We start from the raw sequence: 25,390 nt of genomic DNA, 5'->3' as shown, positions 1-25,390 counted from the left end.
TTGTGCTCACTCTGGGTGCTTCACTCCAAAACATACCAGCCCTCCATACTTGTAAAAATAGTCCAAGGCTTGTGACTTCCAGAGATGGGCACCATCTTTAGTGGTCATCCCACCTTCGGCAAAAGCAGACCCAGAGAAGCTGTGTGGTGCCCAAGCCAGCCATGTCCCAGGCTCAAGAAAACAAATCTCGCTTCATTAATGGCTCACAGCGGTGCTGCCAGAGCCATTCCCTTTGCCAATTCACATTAAAGGGATGGGGAATACACAATGGAATGATGGGGCACTTCAGAAGCCAGACTCTATGTAACAGAGTTTAATAGAGCTAAGAGATGAGCGCTGCTCTGCGCATCACAAGCAGCGTTTCAGGCTAATCTCCACCACAAGCACAAGGCGAGTGTTACTTATTGCTACAGCTTGCTTACAGGAGCTATCTGAGTAAGCTGCAGGAGTAGCTTACATTTTGCTTTAATTTTGCAAAGCTTACAAGGAAGCTATTATGTAGCCAAAAAAAATCAGAATACCAAAAGCTTCATAGAAAGTATATGAGTCAGAGCATTAGCAAAAGGCTTTGTATTAACAGGGGGGGTTTAATGTTCCAGTTATTTGTGTGCAGTAGCTGCATCTATTTACAGTTGAAACTCCTCTGACAGGGCAATGTTCTCCATATCTCAGTCTAGCACAAATCCACTCCTAGAGCTGGGAGAATATAAGACATAAGGCAGGAGTGGAAATGGTCAGTCCCACATGGAACAGAGGCTCTTGCTTAACTCTTTGTTCTGCTGTTGACTTTGGCATTTTGTGAAAAAGCTCAAGTACCGTGATGCAACGCTGCTATGCCTGACAGTACAAATCAGTATAGAAAGAAGAAAACTCAGAGTATTATAGCTTTCATTTACTAACTTTCCTCTTTCCATTAGCTTATGCAAACAGTAGCACAAACAGGAGCATCCAAAGCTATCTCGTACCGCAGTTCTTTCTTTCACCTCTGTAGCTCTTTATAGAGCATTTATTTGGATTTGGCATAAGCCATCCCACCGAGAAGTCCAATTGCCAAGTGCTACTGGGACTATTTGCAGGCAAGGTACTAACGGCTCAGTGTGTAGCATGAATTGGTATTGGTTGCTTATCTCAGGCACATGCGTTATGGGACTGAATTCACTCAGGGGTAGCTGAGAGAAAGAACAGCACCATGGCCACTGTTTGAAGGATCTCCCTGTCACCTTCATTCATCTCTATCTTGTCACTAAGGGTTGTTTTTTTAGGAAGACCTGCAAAAGAGAGGCAATAGAGAAACCAGCAAACATCTGTTGACTGTGCACCAAGCATTAATTGTCGCTGTACCATTATGTGTTGGGTTATAGGATGCCCCAGGTCCTCTCACAGCCAAGCTCGCCAAGCTCTGTTTGGGTTGCACAAACCTGACAATCTTTTTCTCTTAAGTCACACAGTTACATTACTGTGGCTACTATTCCTATCCTAGAGATCACATGATCTACATCATTAATAATTTCAAGCAAAACAACACAACCCACTCCCCAGAAAAATAAATCTTTTTTTTTTTTTTTTTTTTTTTTGATGTAGCTAAATGAATCTGATAAATGCACTACATTTTCATCAGACTTTCTCCCCTCTGGCCTACATGACTGAACACTTAAGATGAGGCTCTTGCAGAACGATTAAGACTTTAAAACTATAAAAGACTTGTCACAAGCAGTTGAAGGTGATGACCTTACTAGAGCCGAACAGCTCCTCACCTGGTGAGGGTGCAGCTGTCCCTGCCACAGGAAACCCTGCTCTGGGCAGTGGACAGAGGCCACCATTTTACTTAGTGTTGCGTTTCCCCTTGCTGGGGACAGGCTCCATGGGCAGTGTGATGTTTTGCTCACTCTACTCGATACAATTAAAGCAATCTGGCCAGTGTACTCGGCACACCAATGTCTGGTTTCGGTCCTTCTCAGGCCGTTGGCCGTCGACGACAAGGACGTGCGCAGGCCCTGCCGCCATGTTGGGCACATGGCCTCTGCGCAGGGTGCGCTGTGGGCCACCTGTGCAAGGCACCTCGGGCTGCAGGAGCTCCCGGCGCCTCGCAGAGGGCTCCGAGGGGGCCGCATGGAGCCGGGAGACACGGGACCGGCAGCAGGATGCGCAGGGCCGGGAAGGGCGGGGGTGAGGCCGCGAACTACAACTCCCAGGGTGCCGCGCGGCCGAGCGGGGCGTGGCCAGCGGGGCTGCGCGGTGATGTCATGGGGCGGGAGGGGGCGCGGCCTGCGTGAGCGTGAAGCGGGCAGGCGAGAAGGACGTAGGGGGTAGCGGAGCGGGGGGCGCGCGGCTGAGCACGGCGGAGGAGGGGGGGGCGGGCGTCCCGGAGCGGGCGCGCGCGTGCGCGGCCGTTGGTGCTGCCGTTAACCGCCCCCCCGCCCCTCCCCTGCCCGCGGGGCGCCGCGCACCGGAGCGAGGCCGCGGCGGCCGTTGGCTGCGGGGGGGTCCCGCTGCGCTCCCATGGGGCCGGCCGAGTTGCCCTGCCCCGCCGCCGCGATGAAGTGACAGCGGGCGGCGGGAAGCGGGGCGGGCGGCCCCGGTGCCCCGCGCGAGGCGGAGCGGGTCCCGCGCGGCCGGAGCTCCCTCGGCGCGCCCTGCTGCCGCCCCCGCCGCGGGCCGGAGCGGGGGGAAGGCGGCGGGGCCGGAGCGGGCGGCGGGCAGCGGCCGCACCATGAACTACCAGCAGCAGCTGGCCAACTCGGCAGCCATCCGGGCCGAGATCCAGCGCTTCGAGTCGGTGCACCCCAACATCTACTCCATCTACGAGCTGCTGGAGCGCGTGGAGGAGCCCGTGCTGCAGAACCAGATCCGCGAGCATGTCATCGCCATCGAAGGTGAGCCGCGAGCGAGCGCGGGCGCTGCGCTCCGGCCCGCGGCGGCTGCGCTGCCCCGGGGCCTCCTGTGCTCCGTCGCCTTCCTCCGGGCACGGCCCCCGGCTCGGTGCCGCAGGGAGAAGTTGCTGCCCGTGCACGGGCAGAGCAGCAGCCCCTCGGCACGATTCCTGAGGCAGGAGGACGAGGCGCGCTTGTCTGAAGAGGCTGAGCAAAAGGAGTTTATTTATCGTTTTTTATTTTCTTCTTTTTTTCTCCCCTGGCGCTCCATTGCTTTCATCTCTCAGAGCTGTAAAGTGCAGGTTCCGCTTTGGAGGGATGCGGTAGGTAAACAAGATGCACAGCTGGCTCCCCGAGCAATCGCCTCGGCGAGGCTGTAAATAAAGACGCAGGTGTGAAGGCGGCAGGGAGAGAGCAGCCTGCTCGGCCGGCTTTATGTGGGTCTGGCCCCGGGGGAGCGCGGTGGACAGGCTCCTAGGAAGCCCCTTGCAAGAAAGGGTTGCTGCCGTGGGGAACTTTGCTCATCTTCCTTTGCTGTCACCGGAGTTAAAAGTAGTCAACTGTTTTGCTTGAGAATATGTGTTTTAAGATGGGGTTTTGTGAGTTATTTGGCCCACTGGTAAAGCTTCGTGTTGTAAACCTTTGCATTCGAGGTAGTCTGCCACTGTTTTGGAGAGGCTTCAGGCTCGTGCAGCGCAGTGTACAGCACCTGAGAGAGGCTGGTCTTGCTCTTAAATTATCTGCTGTAAGGCCCTGCTGGAATAGCTGTTGCTGGGATGTTGTTACTTGAAAGACTGCAGTGTTCAGCTTGCTCTTAAGAAATGCAGCTTAAATCAATAGGTGTGGTATCTAATCCTGTTTACATATTGGAAAGGGGGAGCTCTCTCAGGTGTCTCCTATAGCAAGGTGTTGTGGCTGGCAGCACCTGCCATGTGTTAAAGGGCATAATTTGAGGCAGAGACTTAGCTGGAGACTAAGTTGACAAGTTTCATGTGTGTTCTCTGTGGTACTTGTTTGCTTGAAGTTATTAGGGGATGGTTGCTGGTTTCTGAGCCTCTCTTGGGAGTATTTCCCTCATTTTCTCTCAAAATTCTGGGTTGATTGGATTCTGAGCCCCTCTTCCGTTGAACAGATGGGTGCCTACAGGATGGAAGTTGTCCTTCAGCAGAACACACATGTATATATATTTATATATAAGTAGCTGATGCATCTTTATGTGGTATAAGTATGATATGTCTTGGAATCAGATGCCGAGGATGTATTGATGCAGCCCAGTTGGTGCTAGAGTGAGAGGAAGGTGTGGAGCAATGTGTGCAGTTATTTTTTATAGTATGTGACTTATGTTACTCTTTGTTTATTAATGGTTTGTGTTACTGGCCTGTGGTGCTGTTTATTTATGAGACATAAAGGCTTTAAAGCTGAAATAGTTTTAGTGGGTGGCACTCAGTTCTCAGGGGGCTCTTCAGATAACTGTATTTAAAATGGAAAAAAAGACTTATTTAACAGGGAAGAAAAATTCAACTCCTTTAGATTGCAACTGCAAAGTGTATTCTTTCTAAGGCTCCTTTATCTCAATGTTTCTCACTGATAGCAACTTTTAAACCAACGTAGTAACTTTATATAATGTGTAGGACCAACTTACAGAAGTGTGTTTTACTGCTGCTGAAATATTAGAAGTGTTTATCTGAGCTGCAAAGAATTTAGCAGTTTAACAACACTCCCTAAATATGTGAAAGCCTTTCAAGTTCAGTGTAATCAGCCTTTCCACAGGTAGTGGGAGACTGGGGTGTAGCTGGCATACGCCTAGCAGGAGAAAATGTTGAGTAACTTTTTGCTGCAGCAGTTTCTTTAAGTAGAAACAACTACATTTTAAGGAAAAGAATAGAATCTTGTTAATTTAGGCTGCTTTAACCTTTATATTCAGCCAACACCTGATTGAGTATTTTAAATACTATCAGGTCTCTTCTGAGCAGTGTGCTGAGGTGGAAGGGGAACCTCCAGTGAGGCGAGCTCATGTCAGTTAAGTAAAGATGCTATTGCTTAATTTGGGGATTTTTTTTCTCAGTAAAGAGAGTTACTGGCTTATTCAGTATTAATTTTTTTAATAAGAAACTTCCCAACACCGTTAAGACTTCAGTGTAAAACTGAACTCTGGTTCTATACAGGGATTCAATTCTGTAATAATAGTGAACATCTTGACATGCCTCCAGGGGCAAAGGTTATTGAAATAATGTGAGAATAGCTGGGTTTCAGCAGTAACAACTCCGTATACTTTAGTCCAAATTGTTTATAATCTGAAGAGAGCTCCTGACAGTAGTTTCTGAACTAATTCCTAATTTGACATACTGATATATTCTTCAGCAGAACTTCTTGTTATGTTTATAATCAGATGCGTTTTTAGCAGATGCAGCACGTCTGTGTGAGGAAAAGCTAATGAATTAATAACACTGAATTAAAAACAATTAGAAATGGATTACTTGTATTTTGCTGCAGTCAATAACTTAAAAACATACACTTCTGTTTTCATCATATAGTATTCACATAAAGCAGCCAGACAAATTTAAATGCTGTGATTTACAGTGTTAACAGGAGTAAAAGCCTGTCTGGTCTTGTCTTCCATGAACTTAGTTTCACCAGCTGATGTATTGATGCTTGTTCAGTACCAAGCACCTCGTAGTGTGTAGTGTGCCAAGGAGCGGGAGAGGAAAAAAGGGATTAAGTTCAGTATTCTTGAAGTAAGGTTAAAGGTTTGCTGCAAACATTTTGGTTTATCAAGATATAATAATCTATTGACAAACATGTAAATATGCACAGGTAAGAAATAGCTGAATGTTATCAGCTTTGTTTGTTATCATTCCAAACGTGTTGTTGGCATTACTTGGCTATAAAAATTAAAGAATGAACCCAGAAAAGTGAAACAACATGAAAAGAAACTTTATAATCTTTCTTGAAGGGGTTTGAAAACAATCTAATGGTGTCAATGTCATCTTAGGCTCTTAACTTACACAAATGAACAATCATATTTTTATATTATTAACAGATGTATAGTACAGGTAGCAATGAGTGTCTAAAATAGTTTACTGTAGTTTTTACGGTTGCAAGCCTGTCCAAATAGATTTTGCTTCAGCTATCCCTGCTACAGGCTTTGAGCCTGTTTGTCCAACTGGAGAGAGGCAGTGAAAATGTAGCAAGATGTGTATAATCCCCTAGTAGTAAAACTGGCTTGAGATGCTGACTGCCATGTGACCTGCAGGTTCTTATAAGTTTGTGGCGTTTTTTTTTCCCTCCCCCTTCCTTCCACTCCCTGATTCTTTGGTCTGTTCTTTTCTTAAATGTATAAGTCATTTTGTGAATGTTTTTGATTTAGGGGAGGATTGTTACCTTAACACGGATGCCCCAGACAGTATTCATTTACTAATGGCTGTGACCTCGACCATCTTGTGACCTCTCTTTATTTTTTTAATGGATATAAATATAATGCTTGTGAGTTTGAGTTTTAGGTGGAAATAGAGCTGTTAGCTATTTCTCATCAGTCTCAGGGCTTGAGAAACAGCATCAGTCTTGAAGAAAAAGCAGAGTCTGTACTTGGGAAAGCCTCGCTCAGGGCAGTGCAAGATGCAGATGCATTGTGGGAGCGGGTGGGGGAAATGGGAGCAGACAGAAACCTTGCTTTATGTTTTTTCTCGAGTCCTTTTTCGGAGTACTGTGTCTTGAAAACAAGATATCGCCGGGTGGAGCTGGAAGCCCGGCCGGAGCACCCGTTCACTGGAGGAGCCCGTCATTAACCGCTAGGCGATTCCATGTTGGTCTTGCAAACTGGCACGCGTGTTCAAAGAACAGCAGTATCGAGAGGTTGTGTTGCAGGAGAGAGTATGCTCAGTTTTTGAGTTGTTAACACTAGTACTTTTAAATAGATATGGTTGTGGAGTTGTGAGACAAATGCATTCACCATGAACGTACTGGCAAGTGAATGTACCATAAAGGCATTATTTTCCTCTGTTGGATATAAGACTACAGCTGTGTTGTTTTTGCTTAACGTATGTTTTCTCCTGCCTGTGATGGTAGGAAAATAACAAGCACATCAACACCAAGGCTTTTTTTCTGGACCTTTTCCTTGGGAACGATTGACACTGTTAGTTGGAAATGAGACTCTTCAGAATTTGGCAGCTTTGTGATAAGAGAAAGGGGGATCAGTGCTGCAAAGCAGCCTCCCTTCCATCACGTGAGCCTTCCTGCAGGCATACACATGGGAAGCAGCAGAAGCTGCCTGTGTGCAGGACTTGAAAAGAGATATAGTCACTCCAATAACTGAATACCAGTCACTCCTACTTACCTGTTTTGTTGACACTTACATTTGCAGCATATAAACAGGTAATTGAGTCAAATTCTTGGGGAGCTGGAGCTGGGAGTATGTTGCATTATTTAAAGAGTGATGGTGCAGCTGGAGATACTTGGGCAAAAGTGAAGAAAGACGAAAAAAAACGGTTACATTAGACCATTGAATCTTGGGACCTTAATACCACTCACCTTAATCACCTTGTCTTTGTGCTGTGGACTGAGCTATATGATTTGAGGTGATTAAAGTTGAATCTCCGGGCATACAGATATATTTCGATTAAGCTGGGTTTGCTTGGGATCTGAGAAGGTTTAAAAATGTCTGGGAGGCAGCCTGGAACATTTCAGCTTGTAAACAAAAACAACTTTTTTGTTAGGTTTCTTCCCAGGTCTACGAGGTAGTTTAACTCAAGATGTAGGGAATTTTGGTGATAGTCACTAGACTTGGATGGAATTTCACTGAGAATAATGGGTGTGTGAAGGGGGTGTTAACAGCACTAAAGGAGCGATTTCACAGCAGAAGCCATCTAAGCTGTGACAACAAACAGAGCGTACTGGGCATGTGCTACCCCCTCCCCCCGACAGAATTAAATTCATGAGGGATTAGTGTGATTCATTCAGATGCACTGGATCTGAGCACTGCAGTGTTTTCTGCACATCTAGTTCATAGATGCATTTGGATATATTCTGAGCTTATACGTAGTAAATATTGACTTACATTTGGGCAGTGATTACTGCTTGTACGAGCCCATGTAACATGTTTGGAGCAATTATCTTAATGCCTTTTTCTGCTGTAGCTATATGAGAAGCATGTGTACAGAGTTCAGTATTAATCTAGTTAAAAGGTAACCTTTTCTTGCTGTGATTCTGTCTTCCTGCCTGAGCTTTTGGTACAGACAAATCTGCTAAGTGCAGGATGCATTTTGTAGTATTAATGGCTAGTATCACAATGAAAGAGCATTTGTTTTTAATGGATAAGGTGGTACCCTTCAGCATTTGAATAACCAAGGAAATTCATATATTTATCCCTAAGTTTGTGTTGATGCTAAATTGAACGTTTGGTTCAATTGCAGTGGTGTCTTAGATTACTGAACTGTTTTATTTCAGGTAAAAGTGAGTAGTTTCTGGATTATGAGATTATATTGAATTTTGTTCCCCATTGCTCTTGTCAGCAAAAGCTGCATGACTAGATATCAGGTGCTTATTGGGTGCATGCATAAAAGTGACAAGCCAACAGCAAAACCTGAAACTATTAAGTTCAGAGGATACATACTTCTTTTTTTTCCCCAAGGCAGAGAAACAGCCAGACATGCTGTGGATCAGACGACACTGTCAGAACAAACGAGTTGTGACGCTGAAGGATTTTTAGGGAGTGTGCAGGACTTCTGTCACCATTTGCTTTGGGGGATTAGTTTAAAGCAGCATGCAGTAATGCTGAAATGAGAGTTAATGCTGCTGCCTCCATAGATCATAGTTTTTTTTATTTCTATTTCAATTGGCAAAAAAGTCCCACTTCCTAAAATGAGGTGGCACTCAGCAATGCAGCAGTTTGAGGTTTTGATTCTTTTTGGCTAATGTAAGGCACTTTAGAAAAGAAAATACATACTACAACATCAGTTCCTCTGTACATATGCTGCCTTGTACTTTGCTAAGGCCAAACTGGCAATTACCTTTTCTTAAAGGTGACTGAAGTACTCATTTAAGTGACTTCACAGGATTTATTTTGTAATAGGGTGTATTATTCAGTGCCTTAGGTATGCCTAGCCTTAGTATGCTCGCTCTTCTACTTGAAGCAAATGGTTTTAATTATAGGTTTCATGCTTTTTGATGCAGAAATAGGATATACTTCATTAATTGCAAATATTTAAGTGTACTTCAAAACATACTGTAGTCTGGCAGCCTCATATGAAAATAACCCCCTTTTTTTTAATATATTGTAGATAGGGAATAGTCCAAGGCAGGTGAAGAAACTTCTCTCCCAATTTGAGAAATATGCTGTTCTCATTCTATACGCATGGATTTACCTCATATGTGGGGGAAAAAATTAAAAGTATTGCTTGCAGTCAGCATAAATTTCCTCTACAGGTAAAATTTCCCCTGTTTCTGAGCAATGATATGTCAAATCCCTTATTTCTGCAGAAGATCGGATCATCAGAAACATTTATCTCTGTAATATTATTTATCTTTGATCTTCTTTAAGGACTGTTTGCACTAGGTGCCATCTACATTGTTGGAGATTTGTGATTAAACTTCTTTGAGGTTCTCATTTTCATTGTACTATGAGATAATCCAGCAAAAAGAGTGCCAGATATGTTGTCCATAAATTGTGGGATGCTGCTCACATTTGACTGGAAGGCTTCTGGGAATTTTCTACCATTAGGTAGAAAAAAGCTAGATGTACTTTCATGAATGTCACTTGTGTATGGAAAGAGGCCTGCATGTGGAACTGAGATGTTGAGTTAGGAAATAAAAAGCACCTTGCAAGTGCATTGAGTGACCAGAAAAAAACGATACAGCTGAACTTGATTCTCTTCTGTGTGCGTGGAATGACTTCAACTCTGTCTTCTGGAGAGAACTTTTGGTCCCAAGTTGCTTGCAGTTAATTGGGAAGTTAATCATGTTTATTTAGGAATTAGAAGTGCAAGTGCTGTGTGAATTCTATGACAACCCTTAAAAAGAAGGTAGCAATGGGGGTTGTCTTGGCATGGTTCTGCTAGTGGAGAATATGACTTCAGAATGTTTCTTTTAAACTAGAAATTTCAAAGAGGAAAATGAGGCATGTTTAGACTTCATTTTTTGGGGCACCCATAGCAGTCTAGTTGGCTGAATTCTGAAGGTGTTTGGAAGTACGAATGCCTCCCTTGAAAAAAGAGGAGAAAAAAAGAGGTTTCGAGCAGCTGTCTCTTCTACAGAATATACAAGTTCATCCTTATTAACTGTTATAGAATTCCAGCTAATATGATATTTGGAGCCTATATAATGCTCCACATGAAAGAGTGTTGAGATGATAGCACATTTCTAACTCTATTAACAACTCTATTTTTTTCCTTAGTCTTAAAGTAACCTTCAGTTAACCACTTAAGTAAATACAGAAAGGGGAAAAAAAAAACAGAGTCAATAATGAGATGTATAATTTTAGTGTCTTGTTGAGTAGCTGTATTTGCTTACATGGTAGGGTAATGAATATAATCCTAATGATTAGGCAGCTATTATGTCTGCTAAATTCCCCATCTATGCTTAAGAAAATAAATACAGACAAGCAAAGTAACTCAGAAGATTATTGAAATTTAAGCTGCTGCTTTAGATATGTTGTGCGTCGTGATTATCTATGAGCAGCTTCAGAATCCTTGTGTGGTTTTGTTTTTGGTTCTGATTTTCTTCTGGTGTGTGGGGGAATTTGGAGGAATTGAAGGCTGGTTTATAGCTCAAGCCAACTCTAGACCCAGTTGAAGTTGGTGTTCTATATAATTTGAAACTGGGAAGGAAATCCAGTTCTACTGGGTCATGATCATATTTTCCATTCAACTAAAGCTGCAGATTGTGGTCTTCCTATTAGGAAACTTGCTGTGAAATTGTACTTTTTTTAAACCTCTATATTTGTTTTCCAACATTGCTCTTTTGGTAACTAACTAGAAGGAGGATGCTGCAAGATAGTCACAGTTGCAGGGTTTTGGATCATCCTGTGACTTCAATCTGTTAGATACAGGGGTGCAAGACTGCCTTCCCCCCCATCCTTGTGTTTTTTCTTTCCTCGCTGCTGTGGCTTAGGCTGCTCGATGCAGAAGCTAGAAAGCCTGCGTTCTGGGTATCGCAGCAACTGAGTTCTCTAGGGGAAATATGTTAAAAGCATGGCACTCTGACTGCTAAGGCAGCAGGCTATTAGTCATTTAAATGCATGCCACTTGGCTTTCCAAATGTGCCTGTATCTGATGTTAACTAATTACGAACCAGAAGTGAGGCTTTATAGCCCTTAGTCAGCAACCTGAAAAAGAGGCCGTAGGACCTTAAATAAGATGATAGGTGCATGAATATGTATTGATGTTGAAAAGGAGTGTAGCGACCAGACTGATACTATACTTCAGTAGCACGTCTATGTAAATGTTATAGTACTTGCTGCATATTTTGGTATTTCTTATCAAGGTTTTCATTACTGAAAAATGGCTTGCACAAAGAAGAGAATTTCTAGAGTAATGACTAGTGTGGTGCTGGATACTGGCTCTGTTTCCCTTTAATGTCCTCCAATGTGCTGCTGCACTACATGCTGCCGGAGACTGTCCTTCTGCCTGTGCTCTTAGGTGGAGTCCTGGCCTCAGGGCCTGGAATCCTTAGCGGATGTTTTGGATCAAGGCTGTGTTGCCTTTGGGCTGGGTTTATAGAGGTGGTGAATGGAAGTTTTCCTACCCATCTCGAGCATCTGTGCACTTGTAGGGTATAGCACGGTGTGTGGGATTATCATGTCCCGGTGCCCCCAGGATGTGTGGAGCATCATTCTTTCAGGTGGATAGCCTTGACCATAAATGGCTAGACAGTATTCTAACAATCTTCTTTTTTATCCACTGTTTCCTCTGAAGTACCAGCCAAAATAGGAAATTTTCCTCAGCTAGACAAGTGGGGAAAGCAGTTAAGGATGTCCAGGGCTCAGTATGAATTGATAAAGCATAAAATTGAAACAAGCTCTTCAGGATAGGATTCTAGATTCTTCATGTTAACAGCTATGAAATATGTAATATAGACATTCCCAGATAGTTAGGGAGGGAAAATGTTTGAGCTATTGGCACTTATCAAATAAAGAATCTAAAAGTATACCTAAGGCATAGGAGTGCCTGCCCCTGACTTGGAAAACAATAGATTTCTTTTGCAACAAGGTTAGCAGCTGCAAGTTGATGGAATGGTCCCCTCTGCCCCCTTGGCTGGTTACAGCATTGCAGCCAGAATTGGTCACTCAGTAAAATTACTTTAAATGGTTTGAAGTTTTATTAATTGTTTCAGGGGTTGCATGGTTGCAAAGACCATGGTGGTGGAATCAGCTTTCCCATGGCGACTGCTGTACCGCTGTAGGCCTGTAAAGAGACAGAAAGCCAATGGTAGTAGTAGTAATATGTAACATTGCTTGTTATGGCTTGGTTTACAAAATTACCTTTGATTTCTGAAGTTGGAGATGACTGTGCAGGTTTCAAAAGTTACTTTGTTATTTATGGCTTGTATAGAAAGCACTGTTGCATAATGCACCTGCATTTCCTTCCAGGTTAAAGAAATGTAAAATTATGTTGCTTTTTTAAATCTTCCTCTATATATATGGGGGGAGCTTGTGTGGCATAATAGGAAAACCATGTTCAGCATCTTCAGCGTGTCCTTTCTGAGAAGGAAAACCTTGAGTGTTTGTTTGCTTTTTATCATCCTTTAAAGACCACTTGAAAGATAAGGTAGGATTTGTTTGCAGGTGTTTGAAAAGACTGAAAACTAAGTAAGCTGGAATAGATGGAAAAACAGAGTTTAAAGATAGCAAAAAGGAAAGGAGGGCAAGAGAGCATAAAATATAGCATGGGAGTGCTGAAACAGTGGGGATGTTGGTCAGTTGCTTGGCATTAGAAACTTCTGTGACAGCCTAGAATTGGTATTTACAGTTTGTAGGTTATGCAAAGAGGTTAGTTGGTCTCTTATTTATTTTTCCTCAAAATTCTTGACTTCTGAATAGCCTGTATCTAATGCAGTGGGATTATCCTGGGACAGAAGGTAGACATTCAATTCCTTACAATGCTTGTCTTGAAGGATAGATGGCTCTAATTGTGGACCTAATGTTTTCAGTAAGATACTGAATGATCTGAAAAGGTAATGAACAACTATCCCTAGAGATGAGTCTAAACCAATTTGACTGTTAAAGAGGAGGCTTTACTGTGTTACATTTTCATCTATAGAGCAGTAAGACAGGAAAGAGTAGGTAATCAGTAGTGCGGAGGAATAAATAGGAAAAAAGTCTGTTGATAACAAAGCCCTTAGTAATGTTGAAAAAAGTTTGAAATAGTTATTGAGCTGACATTGCAAGTTCTTCTTGGATTTGCATCTTTATGCTTTTTCTGTAGTCAACGTAAGTGTGAGAATTAAGACTCAAGTCACTAAGTGCTTCATGGTATGTAGAGACTGAATAATAGCTGGTACTCAGATCACAGGAAAATATTATGGCCTTTTTGCTACTCATGATCATCTTATTAAGCAGATGTGGTAGGCGTTTATGCTCAGGCAATGGTGGTTCTTAATCTTGTAAAAATCTGGCCAGTTGGCTTTAATGAAAAATAGGCAAAAATCAGGTGTATATATATATTATTTAAAAAAGAAAGCAAGTATCCTTTTAAAGGAAAAATAGAAAATAGGAGAGGTTGAAATCAGATAACTATGCTAAACCCCTCATCTGTGTTTTATTGGTTAGGACCAAAACAAGATTTACAGCTTTGTAACAATCATAATAGACATGAGCATTGGAAGGTGAAAATCCTGACAAAGCAGGTACTAATTCATCTATAGTGGTGTTATTAATCATATTGTCTCTGCTTCTGTCTAGGAGGTTTTAGCACTTGCATTGCCAAGGGGAACATGTATCAGCTATCAAGCTAGTAAGTAATGACAATGAAGGAAAAGGATGTTCTCTTTTCAAACATTAAATCAGTGATGTGGTAGAGTTTAAATGGATTTATAGCAATACCTTATTAGCTTTTTCACTGCACATACAAGTCTTTAAAATGTGGTATGGGATTTGTGTCTGGGATTTGTGTCTGAGTTTGGAGGATACTTGAGTGTGTATTTGTTTTTTCCTCTGCATGGTAGAGTAGTTGTGTGCTGTATTGCATAGTCTATTTTGGCAGTACTGCTGGTATGCTCTGACCATGAAGGAAAACTACAGCTGCAAGTCTTCATGTATGTGGGACTTGGCTGTGTATGGGCAGTGCTGTTCTGCAAACTGGAACTTAAAAGTTCATCCTTTGAATAAATGAAAGCAGGCAGAAATAGAAACTAGTTGTGGAAAAGTATTCTTGTACCCTGTGGCAAATCATCCATTTAATCCCATTTAATTACTGTTCTCCTGTAAAAGAAGACTCTAATTTCAACCAGTGCTAATTAAGCTTAGAAATACTTGTTTGCTGGGGGATTGTGGCATTTGATAGTGTTCAGACATATAACAATACACTATGTGATATAGAGGGGATCTGGCCATTGACTCATCTTGAAAAAGCAATTGCAGTAGGGTGGAGCTGCCCCAAAGGACACGACTCGCTGGAGGCGAGAGATGCGCTGGGCGCACACGGGGTCACCTGGGAGGGGGACGGGAGCAGAGCGCGTCGCTCGCACGGGCAGCGCTGCTAGCTGGGCTGCGTGCACCAATATTTGCAGTGGCCATCTGCCTTGGGCTCCTTAATGTGTTTTGAAGCTAGTAACCTAGCTGAAGGCAGGAGATTCTCATGACCTTCTGAATACTGATTTTTTTTTCATGTGGAAAAAAGGCAGTATCTCGCAAGAAATAGTTTGCTTACTGCAACAGCTCGCTTCTTGCTGCATAATAGAGTGAATGTGGTTAGAGGGCTGCTGGTTTGATTTATTATGCCTATTGATGTGGTGGTTGATGTGAACTGCATGTACTAATTACTTGCTGTTCCTCTCCCAGTGATCTTGAAAGGCTTCTAAAATGGAGTGTTACATGTTTTTTCAACTGGTCAGCATACAAACATAAGCAATTGGTGGCTCTTGTTTTGCTTTCAAGTGCCTGGAGTAAGTATGGGTCTGTTTTAGGCATGGGAATATTTAGGGGACGCCTAAGTGGCTTGTTCTTGAAGGCTGATTTAATACAGTCTTATTGTAATTCTCGTCTGTAAACAACCTCTAGAACATGTTGTCATGAACTGTTCCTAAACATACCTGCTCCCAGAACGTTACCATTATCTATATGGTAAAAGTAGACTATGTAAGGTTTAACAATTTAGGTAACAAAAGACATGTAGCATTTAAATTTGTGTTGACACGAGTGTGCCAGGCGGTGCAGGAGCAGCTACTGTGGGCGAAACAAGAATAAGATTGGGAATAATTCATACAGTAGCACTGAGGTATTTGTCAAAAATATGCATTAATTGACCTGAACTTAATATGCAAGTTAATAAGCTGAACCAAATCAGGCAAATTGAAAAAAAGATGTGTCGGTTCTGGAGTCTGTCAGCCTACATTCAATAGCAAGAGGCAAGATACCTCAGTGACCTTAAAATTAAAGGGTGTCCTATTAGGGATTATTTGATGTTAGTTAATGACATGCTATTAAAATGAAAGCCTCTGTATGCATTCCTTGATTTGCTAACTAGGCCAGTCCACTAGCTTTTTTTTTTCTTTTTTTTTTTTGAAAAAAAAAATTAATAGGCTAGGGAAAATGAATTTTATCAAAGTTTGTCAAGGATAAAAGCAAGTTGGGCACTGAGATTTTCTTAGAATTGATTTTTTTTGGGGGAAAAGGGTGGCATGTGTGAAATAACCTTTTAAAAGGCAAGTAAAATAGCTCACTGTAGCCAAGCCAGCAACCCTGCTGCCCTTGGAGAAAGAGGGCAGTGAGCAAGGGAGGTAGCGTGAAAGCTGTTTGGTAGAAGGGCTCCCTTAGTAGGAGGTGCTATCAAAGCAATTTGTGTTGCTGGCCAATTTCCGAACGCTTTGCATGGTTAACTAACTTTCTGCAACGCTGCTTTTATCATCCCCATAACCCTTCCCTGCTATGCTGGTGGTGATATTTCTTACTAGGTAAGTGACGATGTTTGGTAAATGCTGCTCTTCCCTTGCTCTCCTGAGCTGACACATTAGATCAACTCAAATGCCGATGGATTCAGTCACAGATGGGATTAGAGCTTTTAAACAGGATCGGGAAGGTGACAATACAAAAACATGCTATGAACAGGTATGAACATGGGTGTCTATGCAGTGTTCTTCCTGGTTTATTTGTACTTACATATGCTGAATTATAATCAAAATACGGCTCTAGGTGCTGTTTTACGTGCTATAATAAATTGGAAGGGCTCAAATGAGTTTACTCACAAACTTTAATAGGTATGGTGACAATGTATAAAAAGTGTGTGGTGTGCCTATTGTAATGTTAGAGAAATGAATGGCTTTGAAAAGCTGCCTGTTCAGATTGTTTGCATGGAAATTGTAAATGGGACTCTGGTCTGTGTGAATGTTGGACCTGGCATAAAACCGGTTAGCCTGGATGCAAGTATGGATGTTAATGTGTGAGCTTCAGTGCCAACTGTGCGAGTACTTGAGGACTGAAGTAGGAGGAGGGTTAGTCTGTGTAAGAATGATCAGATAGACAATACTCTGGGTGATCCTAGTCCAGGAACTAGTGGCAATTCACTAAACTTTATTTTTACAATGACTACTTGACAGGAGGTGCTTCCTCAATAGCTGTAAAATTGATTTTGTTGGTTGAGGTAGCTCAGTGTATTTGGGCTAAGTAGTGACTTCCTAACTTGAATGAATCAGTTGTTTTGTAGTGTACTTTGCCTTGGAGGCAGAGCAAACAAACCACTGAAATATAAATTCAATGCAGTGTTGTCAGGAGCTCTTTGCAGGGTACAGCACTAGGCAGGATTGCATCTTCTGATGGGAGTGGTTTGTGCTTTAGACATGTGAATTCAGCTTTTCAAAATGCAGGATTATAGTGCAATGTGGTTTTAGAAGGGAGAATCAATACCTATTGTGAAAGTGTAGGTTACTGGTGAGCACTTAAGAGAAATACAGAAGCAACATAAGATGCAAGTAGTGACTGAAACCCTCCAAGAGCTGAAGTGATTATTGGACTTGGGAAAAAAAAATCCTAATGTGGCTGTTAAACAAAATGCTGTATCTGGTGGTGTTGAGGGCTGTTTTTCTTTCATGGAAATAACCCAGAGACTTTGAGCTCATGTTTAAAAAAGGTAAAAGATGAATACATATGTAAAGCTATGTTTCTCTGTCAAATAGTGAAGGTATTAGGGTTTGATATAAAGAAATTGGGGAGGTTACGGTCCTATTCAGTTGGTTCCTTTGGATGAGCCTGGTGCCTCTTTGGGGAGCTTCACTTGAGCCAGCTGTGTAGTGAGTGCCATGTGCTGAAGTGCTGTCATTTTTCTCTATTGGTGGCAGTATGTTTTTCTGGGTAAGTTTGAGTCCTTATAAGAGGTCTTGTGGGGACCTGCTTATTGCAGTCTGCTTTGGCACGTGAGCCCAGCCCAGTTGCAGGCTCAGTGGCTGTTCAGGCAGCTGAAGCAATTTCTTTCCACAGTCACTCGCTCCCACTTCTGTGCTTCCCTTTATGCTGTTCTGGCACTAGAGTTTGACAGATCTGGTTGGGAAACCAATTTGGCCAAAAGCAGTGGAAATGTGTGGTTATGTGTGGGAGGAAAACTTTGCAAAGGAAAATGATGTTTAATGTGTAGAGCATCTTCTAGGCCAATGCAAATAGTTTATGGAATGAACTTGTGAGGTGCCCTGGAAAGGGCATCCATGGAAAAAGCAAGAGCGAGAGGGGAAAGTGGGTTGTAAACATATGAATTAAAATAAGAATTTGTGTTGAAGTATAAGGTAGGGATGAATTTGATGTATGCTATGGGAGTAACAATGATTGAATTTCTTAATCATTTTCAGAGATGTGTGGGTAAGTGCTAAAAGCCTAATTTTAGATCAAGGGCATCAGCTTTCAGAAATACAAAGAGCAAAAGTCTTCATTCAAAGGCCAGTGGTTGGTCTTGGGAGACTTAAGGTGCAAGATAAAATGGCAGAAAGGACACATTTCCTAAGGCTTTGAATACAGTGTTAGTTTGCTTTGAAGAAATGAAAGATTTGGCTCTTTTCTGCCCTCCATGAGTGTGTATCAATGTCAGATTGAAGGCTGACTGCAGCATTTAGACGTTGCTGTACTGTGTTGTCATGGTGAGCATCTGGTTTAAAAAGCCAAAACTTTGAGCAAGAAATGGATGGTTTGGGTTTGATTTGCATTTGCCATTTACTTGTCAAGAAGAGCATGAATGCTCAGTTAGTTTTAGCACTTCAGACCCATCACATGCTGCTGCACTGATCTCCTGCTTCCTCCTGCAACCCACGCTGCCGGCTGAACAGGAGGCCGCGCGTGTGACGTGCGCATCTGACAGACGTGCGGGCTGCCGAGTCCGTGTGCCCACGTGTGCAGATGGACTAATGGCTGCATGGATCTGGCTGTGCTCCTGCCCCATCCATTCTTTGGCCTGGCACACTAACCCAACCCTTCTCCTCTGTCCTGCTTTTAGGCACTTTGTTTTCTACATTGCTGCTGCTGTCGGATCAGGTTGAAACGCAGTGAGGAAATGGAAGGGAGAATTTTTCGCATTTACTTATGATCCAGTTTGACGTGACAGCAGGAGAAGTCTAGAAGATAAAGTGCTAGCAAGAAGCTGAGTCAAGAAGATAGGGACAATCTTAAACATCCTTCCAGCTGAAAGGATGGATTCAGTGTGTGCATGGTTCTGTTTGGCTTGCCTAACGTGGGGTTTTTAGTCAGTGGCTAAACTGGCTAAGAGATATTCAAACTTATTTACAATAAATATGTTTAATAATATTTGCAGTAATGTAATAAATATAATAAAACATGAAATAAAATTGCTAAGTTTATGGAAATAAGTATGTTGAGTAGATGAGGCCAAGTTAATAACAATTACAGGTACTAGAATACTAATAGTTGCTTCCAAAAGTTAGTCTTTTTGTGATCTATAGGAAAATAGAGGATGAGTTTTGTGATCCCATTGGAAGCCTCTTCAGGTTGGTTGGGCAATAAATCTAGCTCTAATTAGAGAGTTGTATTTCTGTACTCTTTTGTGCCTTAGTATTATTACAGCTTCAGCCAAATTCTGAGGGTGGTGATGCACTTGTTGACTCCAGTATGGTTTTAGCTGAGTATAGTGCTGGAACTGCAAAAGGCTTTTGATAGTCGAGTAACAAATTATAACTTGCTAAAAATCTATATAGATTTTTCACTGTCTTCTAGGAGTGTGACTTAAGAGTGGGCAGACCTACATGGAATAATTAGCTGTTGCTAAATGAAAAGGAAACTTTGATCTCGCCAGCTCCGTTTCCCAGGTTCTAACCCTGTGTAAAACAATTCAGCACAAAAAATGAGCAGCAGTTTTCCTAAGCTAGCAAGCTGAAGCAGCTCACCAAAGACTTAAAAGAGCTTCAGAGCTGGCGCAGAGTGCTGTGGGATGGCGTTGCAAGGGCTGGGGCGCCTGTTGTGGTGTCGGGGCTGCTGGATCTGTTCAGAGGAGTTTTGGACTCCAACGAAAGCTTTTTTCCTTGGAGCAGCAGGGTCAAGGTAGCCGAGCGCTGCTCGAGAGCTGGTGCAAATGAAACAATCAGTACTTTCTGAAGCAACTTTCAGCAACATCTAACAAACATTAACCCGTTTTTCTGGCAGTTATGTGCTTTTTTCCTCTCTCTGCAATTGATTGTAAATGTCTTGAGCCTGAGTTACTTTTATAATTGACAACCTAAGGTTGTTAATTCTATCTTATTTCAAGGCTGGTGTATTATGTGGTGTCTATATACTTGCTCTTTCATTTGCACATAGTAAGCATAGTAAAGCACAGCCAGGGTAAGGATTCTGGTACTGTTAGTGGCGCTGTAGCAGGAGTAGTACATGGTGGTGGATGCTAATTGAAGTCTGTGGGCATATGCTGGTTAGAGTAGTAAGGCTATTCATAACCTCTTTAGCTTTTAGGAAATAACAGCTTATTTCAGTGAATGATGCCTGTACCACTTATATTTTCAGTAAAAGATAAAGTCTCAAGTTATTCTGCTTGAGTTGCACGTTCTAGATGCTGCTTAAAAACCATTTTTGGCCTTTATGAGAATTGGAACTCTTCTTTCATTAGCAAATAAGCTGTATGTGTCAATTGTTCAAAAATATCCACTGCTGAGAGGGATGAAAAGTGCCTTGGCTTTGAGGGCTGGGTAAGTTGGCCAAATTACTGTTCGTGCTAAGAGAAATGTTGGAGAGAAACAATCTTGGTCACCAAACAGCTGGTGTAAGTAACTGCTTAGTTAAAGCTAGGTGTCACTTGCAGGTGACTCTGAAGACAGTAGGAAAGAGCATCCAGAACATGATGACTTCTGTGCAGAGTTCTGCTGTTTCCCTGAAATATGTGGTATGTACCTGGCTCAAGAGCTTGTGAGCAGAATGTACTGTGTAGGATGGCCGAGTGGTTCAGTGCATTTTCCTTCCTGTCCTACTTGAGATAAAACGAAGCTGGAAGCTCGGAAGCTTGATATGCTGGCTTGGCTGAGTGTTCAGCCTTCAGATCATGGATTGAGACTTTCCTTGCAAAACTGTGCAGTGGAGATAACAAACAGTATCAGACCGTGTCTGTGGCACGTGTGCTATAAATTCTGCATTTTTGTGCTACATCTCTGGAAAGATTCTTCCACTTAGCTGTTCTGCCTCTTGGCTTTCTATAACTCTAAATAAACTCTAAAACCAGCCCAGCATAGACGAGTTGGAGTAGTGAAAGGGTTGTATATCTTGAGGAATGTTGTAAGTATTGCCAAAGAAAAGGTGCCTGTTTTTATTCTTTTTTTTTCTTTTTCTTCTCTGACTGACATTGTAGTATTAGCTATTCGGAGCATGCAGGCAGGAGGGTTTTTTTTCTTGTAGCATTGCTTGTGTCATTTACAATGTGACAGACATTCAAGTCAAATCTGATAATATAACTTTAATATTTTTTTCTTTTTCAATAACTGTCAATCAATTTGTGTGACTTTTCAGGTTTTGGTACCCAGTGCAGCTGTAGTGATTTGAAAATCTGAAGACGAGCCCCTTCAGAAGTGGTAGGCAGCATCCTGGTCTTTGAATGAAGATACAGCTGTGGATGACAGACCACAGTGAAGTGGAAAGGAATAATGTACAGACAATAGCCATTGATATCTAGTTGGATAATTTGAAAGGGTGAGAAAAGAATGAGGTGAAAAGCTAATGCAGTGAATTTTGACTTTTTTCTCTGTGAAAATTCACTAACTAGTTAATAGAAAAAACCTGTCCACCATCACCCCATAGTGGGGGAACAGCTGTGCATTTAAGTTTTGGTGGTGCTGTTAGAGGTCAAGAACAGTTCAGTGATACAAAAATAGGGGACTGGAGCCTTTGGCATGTGTGTCTGTCTGGCACTGGTAACAGGAAGCTCAGACTTGGACCCCCAAAGCAGTCCCTCCAGCCGCTCAGCTGCTCTAAGGCCTTGGCTTGAAATCATCTAGTCATTCATGTCTGCAGTCACCACTGAGACTGTTTTGTGTCTCTTTAAAGAAAACACCTGAAACCCATCTTGAGTGGGGAAAAGGATCATGCTAGTGATTACTCTCACCTGGCAGATGAGAAGGACCTGTTTAAGATGATCTTACTGCCCCTGCATGGACTAGAACTGGTGTAGCCAGATTACTTTTGGGAAGCCTTGGAAATGGCATAATCTTTATATAACATTAGCTGAAGTATAAACAGTTCTCTTGGTTTAAAGATGATTTAAGTGACAGTTAAATCTGTGTAGATGTGAAAGGATATCACTCACCAACTGAGCTCTATAGTTGTCAGTGACTACCTAGGATGTCTGCTTTAAAGTCTGTATTGGTAAGTGCTCTGCTTCACCTTAAAATAACTTATGTGTATTAAAAACTATTGCTGTCAAATAACTTAGGGTTAGCTTTTGCTCAAGTTTCCTAGAAAGAAAATAGCAAGTGTTGAGAATCTTGCTTATTTGTCTGTGCTTAGGAGAAGGGGCAGTTTCCAACACCTGGCCATAAATACAGGGTGTTTGGGGCAGTGTACTGAATGCTGAAGTATGTGCAAATGCTTTGTCTGTTAGGCACCTAAATGACTGTGTTGTAAGACAAATGAATAACATGCTTTATTTAATATTTCCGAGAAGTATTTGGCAAACCAGTAGGCTAAAGGCAGGTAAGTGATTGTGCAGTGCAACCCCAGGAATTGTTTCTTTTTCTGGTGGAAGTATTGAATTCAAAACTGGCACTCAGGTTGCATTTGGTTTGTTTAAAACTCCAGCAAGATGGACAAACACAGAGCTGTGAATCGCAAAGCATGGGGAGTTTTCTGTAGTTGCATAGTTTAGATTCTAAATAAATTCTAAGGGTCTAAATGACCCTTACTGCCCAGAATAAAGTTGAATTCCTCTTAAATCCTCTCCTGAAGTGTTTGTGAACTATCATCTGTATGCAAATCCACGATGGTTATTGAGCTTATTTTGGTTGCTGCTAGCTACTCTGTGGGGTAAGCTTTTCTTTCATAAAGTTACTGTGAACCTGTGGAACCCCATTGCTGTTGAGGGATGCCAAGGATCCCTTGTCTGCAACCGAACAGCTTGCAGGAGCAGGCTGTGCCAGCAGAACAGTAGTTAATTTTTAGGCCCTTTTCAGATACATACTTGGCTGTGACTGTTGTTAGGTAATACAATAATAAATATCGCAGAGAATGCAAGTAGATCCAGTTCTCCAAACAGCTGTTGTCAGTAACTCTTGCTATTGACTTAGAGCTCTGGAGAAGGGATGAAGAACAAATGTCGAAGCAACTGCTGTGATCTTGTGTCTTTTCCTCCCCCTTGGGAGAATAAGCTTCCTTTGGACATGGTTCCTTTATACCAAGAATTAAGGAGCAGGATAGAGGTTCTCTGAAAAGCCCTTTAGGATGTTTCAAGCTTCTGTCAGTGCTTGAGCTTGCATGGAAGAGCAAGTGATATACAGAGAACTAAATCCTCTCTGCTTCTGACACCCATGATCCTACAGTTAAGGGCTGGGCATATGCCCGTGCTGCCAAATATTTTCTGGAAATGCCAGAAAAAAATAGGCAGTGCAAGGCTGGCTTGGAGATCTACTTGTTTTTTGATCTAGCTAAAGTTAAGCAAATGAGTATCCCCGAGCTAGATGGCTAAATACTCTGATCTTCTGTGGATGGAGAAAAAATAAGGTGAGGCTGTTAACAGACCCAGAACATAGTGTGAGTGATGGCTTCTGGAGGGCCCTGGCACCTCTTTGGAGTGCTCTCCCTGTGTAGATCTCTGCTAGTGGAAAAGATGGTGGAGGGATTGATTTGCATGAGTTGATGGGTAGGGAGGTAAAGCAGAAATTAAAATCTATAACATATATTGCTGTCAAGAGTAGACTTCAGGGGAGGAGGATTGAATTCAACAGCTCAGCTTAAACAGCACAAGTGCATTCAGGCTTTTCCTGTTTTCTCTTATTTGCTGTCTTTAGCTTTTGAGCTTTTCAATCCAAAGTCAACACACGTGGAAAGTAGTCTTAAGATCCTCTTTCTCAGTGAATTTGTTAATGTGGTATTTGGCATGCTAGACTCAGGGTAAGCTTTCTAAGACCTGGTTGTGGTGGCTCGAGGTTTTAAGCCAGCTGTAGTACGGGTCAATTTTGTGGGTAGTACTCTTGTATTTGTTTCGAAACCCATCTTTGGCAGACTAGGAGACAGGAGATGGCAGCTGGAAATGCCAGGAACTTGTGCAGTTCAGTGCAGGCTTGGAGATCTGCTTGTCCTTGGTCCTAACTGAAGTTAATAGAATGAGTAGCTCTGAGTTAGGTTGCTAATGCAATATATAGATAAAAATGCTTCTAAAACTGACTAAAATGAAGTGATTTGTTATAGTGATTTAAAACATTAAATATTATACCGCACAGGTGATCCTTTTTAAAAACAAGTTGAAAATTAACCAAGTTGGCATAGCTTGAGAGTAAACTAAAAATCCTAAAAGTGGTTTGAAATGGTATTTTGAGTATGCTTTCAGCTGAAAATGAATGCTAACATAAGCTAAGATTTCCTGAAATGACTTTTGTGATTCAGAAACTAAAAAAAAAAAAAATAAAATGACTCCCAGATAGTATAAACTGAATCAGTAGGAAACAAAATAGAGATGTAGAGCTTGTTTTCTGAAGTAAACTGGCTCAGTCTCATCTAATTTATGAAACAAAGTTAAAACCCTTATAGATGTTCTGTATTTAAACTAAGCTTCAGAAATGGATCCAAATCCATGTGTGCATTTCTTGGCAGTATATCTTAATGCTGAAAATGGAGCTGGAAAGTCGGGAAAGGTACACTATTAATGTTGATGCTGCTGGAGAAGCAGCCCTGGGGCATTTGGGAGCTGACAGGCGAATAAACAGGAGCATGAATTTTGTGCGGTCTGTGTATTCCTCTTTGCGACTTAAACAGTAAATCATTTATTGCTTGTGATAGGGCTTAAAGTATAACTAAGGTCAAATCTTACTCTCATGCTGCGTATTATAGCAGTCATTCGTTGAGTATGATAAACATATATTTTTTAAATTGAACTACAACTTGCATATGAGAGTTATGCTAAGAATTGGAGTAAAGAAAGGACTAAAGGGTTTAATTAAAGGAATATTTTTAAGAAGTAATCAGAATATGGCTTCTGCTTTAGGTCGTGTTTTGTACTTATGGCAGTTTTGGTTATGATTCTACTCCACTTGGCCTTATCTGAGGTATGTTTAGGCCAAAACTGCAACTGGAATGATGTGAATAGTGGTGAACTCTCTGCCTATGAAAGATGTATAGAGGGTGCAAATGGAAAGGCTTGCAAATCAGACTATAAACTAGCTTGACCTGCATTTCATAGCTGGCCAGTGATGAATGAAACACTTCTATTATGCTTAGGCTGGATAATCCTTCACATGGATCAGTGATGCTAATATCACTGACCTGTTCAAATTTTTTGTTAATAAAACAGAAAACACGAGACTTGTTTTTCTTGCTAGGACTTCAGAAGCTGGAGACTTTGCATGTTCAATTGCAGTTATGGTGGCAGAAGCCATGATAACTCGAACAAAACTTGGCCAATATCTAACCAAAGTAGCCGTTGAAGGCTCGTTGCCAAATGTGGATTTGTATTTAAATAGATGTAATTACCTGGACTTTGCACTGGATTGTTTGACAGATGAAATTTCTGTGATAGTGTGAGATAACAGTAGGTCATAGTCCAAGACAAGGTACCTAAGGATATACATTCACAGTTCTGGTGATAATCTGCTTAATTGAAGACTTAGCGCATTCTTAGCAATTTCTTGTTATTTGGCGCTAAAGCTTCATTGCCAATTCTCAGTGACACGTTGGCTTTCTCGTGGTCTATTTAAGG

At 41.9% G+C, this 25,390-nt stretch overlaps 1 protein-coding gene across 4 annotated transcripts in view; it reads left to right on the top strand.

Moving 5' to 3' along the window:
- Positions 1 to 2,706: 2,706 nt before the first annotated feature.
- The window catches only part of AGAP1 (ArfGAP with GTPase domain, ankyrin repeat and PH domain 1), a 304,357-nt gene continuing 281,673 nt past the window's right edge, over positions 2,707 to 25,390 (top strand). For all 4 annotated transcript variants that reach the window (XM_026047459.1, XM_026047450.1, XM_026047442.1 and 1 more), the window contains exon 1: positions 2,707 to 2,873. In XM_026047459.1, coding sequence (XP_025903244.1) covers positions 2,711 to 2,873 — 163 coding nt within the window. In that variant the 5' untranslated portion in view covers positions 2,707 to 2,710. The remainder of the gene's footprint in view (positions 2,874 to 25,390) is intronic.

This window comes from Nothoprocta perdicaria, unplaced genomic scaffold (assembly GCF_003342845.1).
Source record: "Nothoprocta perdicaria isolate Ctin4 unplaced genomic scaffold, notPer1 scaffold_11, whole genome shotgun sequence".
In the NCBI taxonomy this organism is placed as follows: domain Eukaryota; kingdom Metazoa; phylum Chordata; class Aves; order Tinamiformes; family Tinamidae; genus Nothoprocta; species Nothoprocta perdicaria.
The sequence above is the reverse complement of the archived record's forward strand: the minus strand, read 5'-3'. Positions and strand labels throughout refer to the sequence as shown.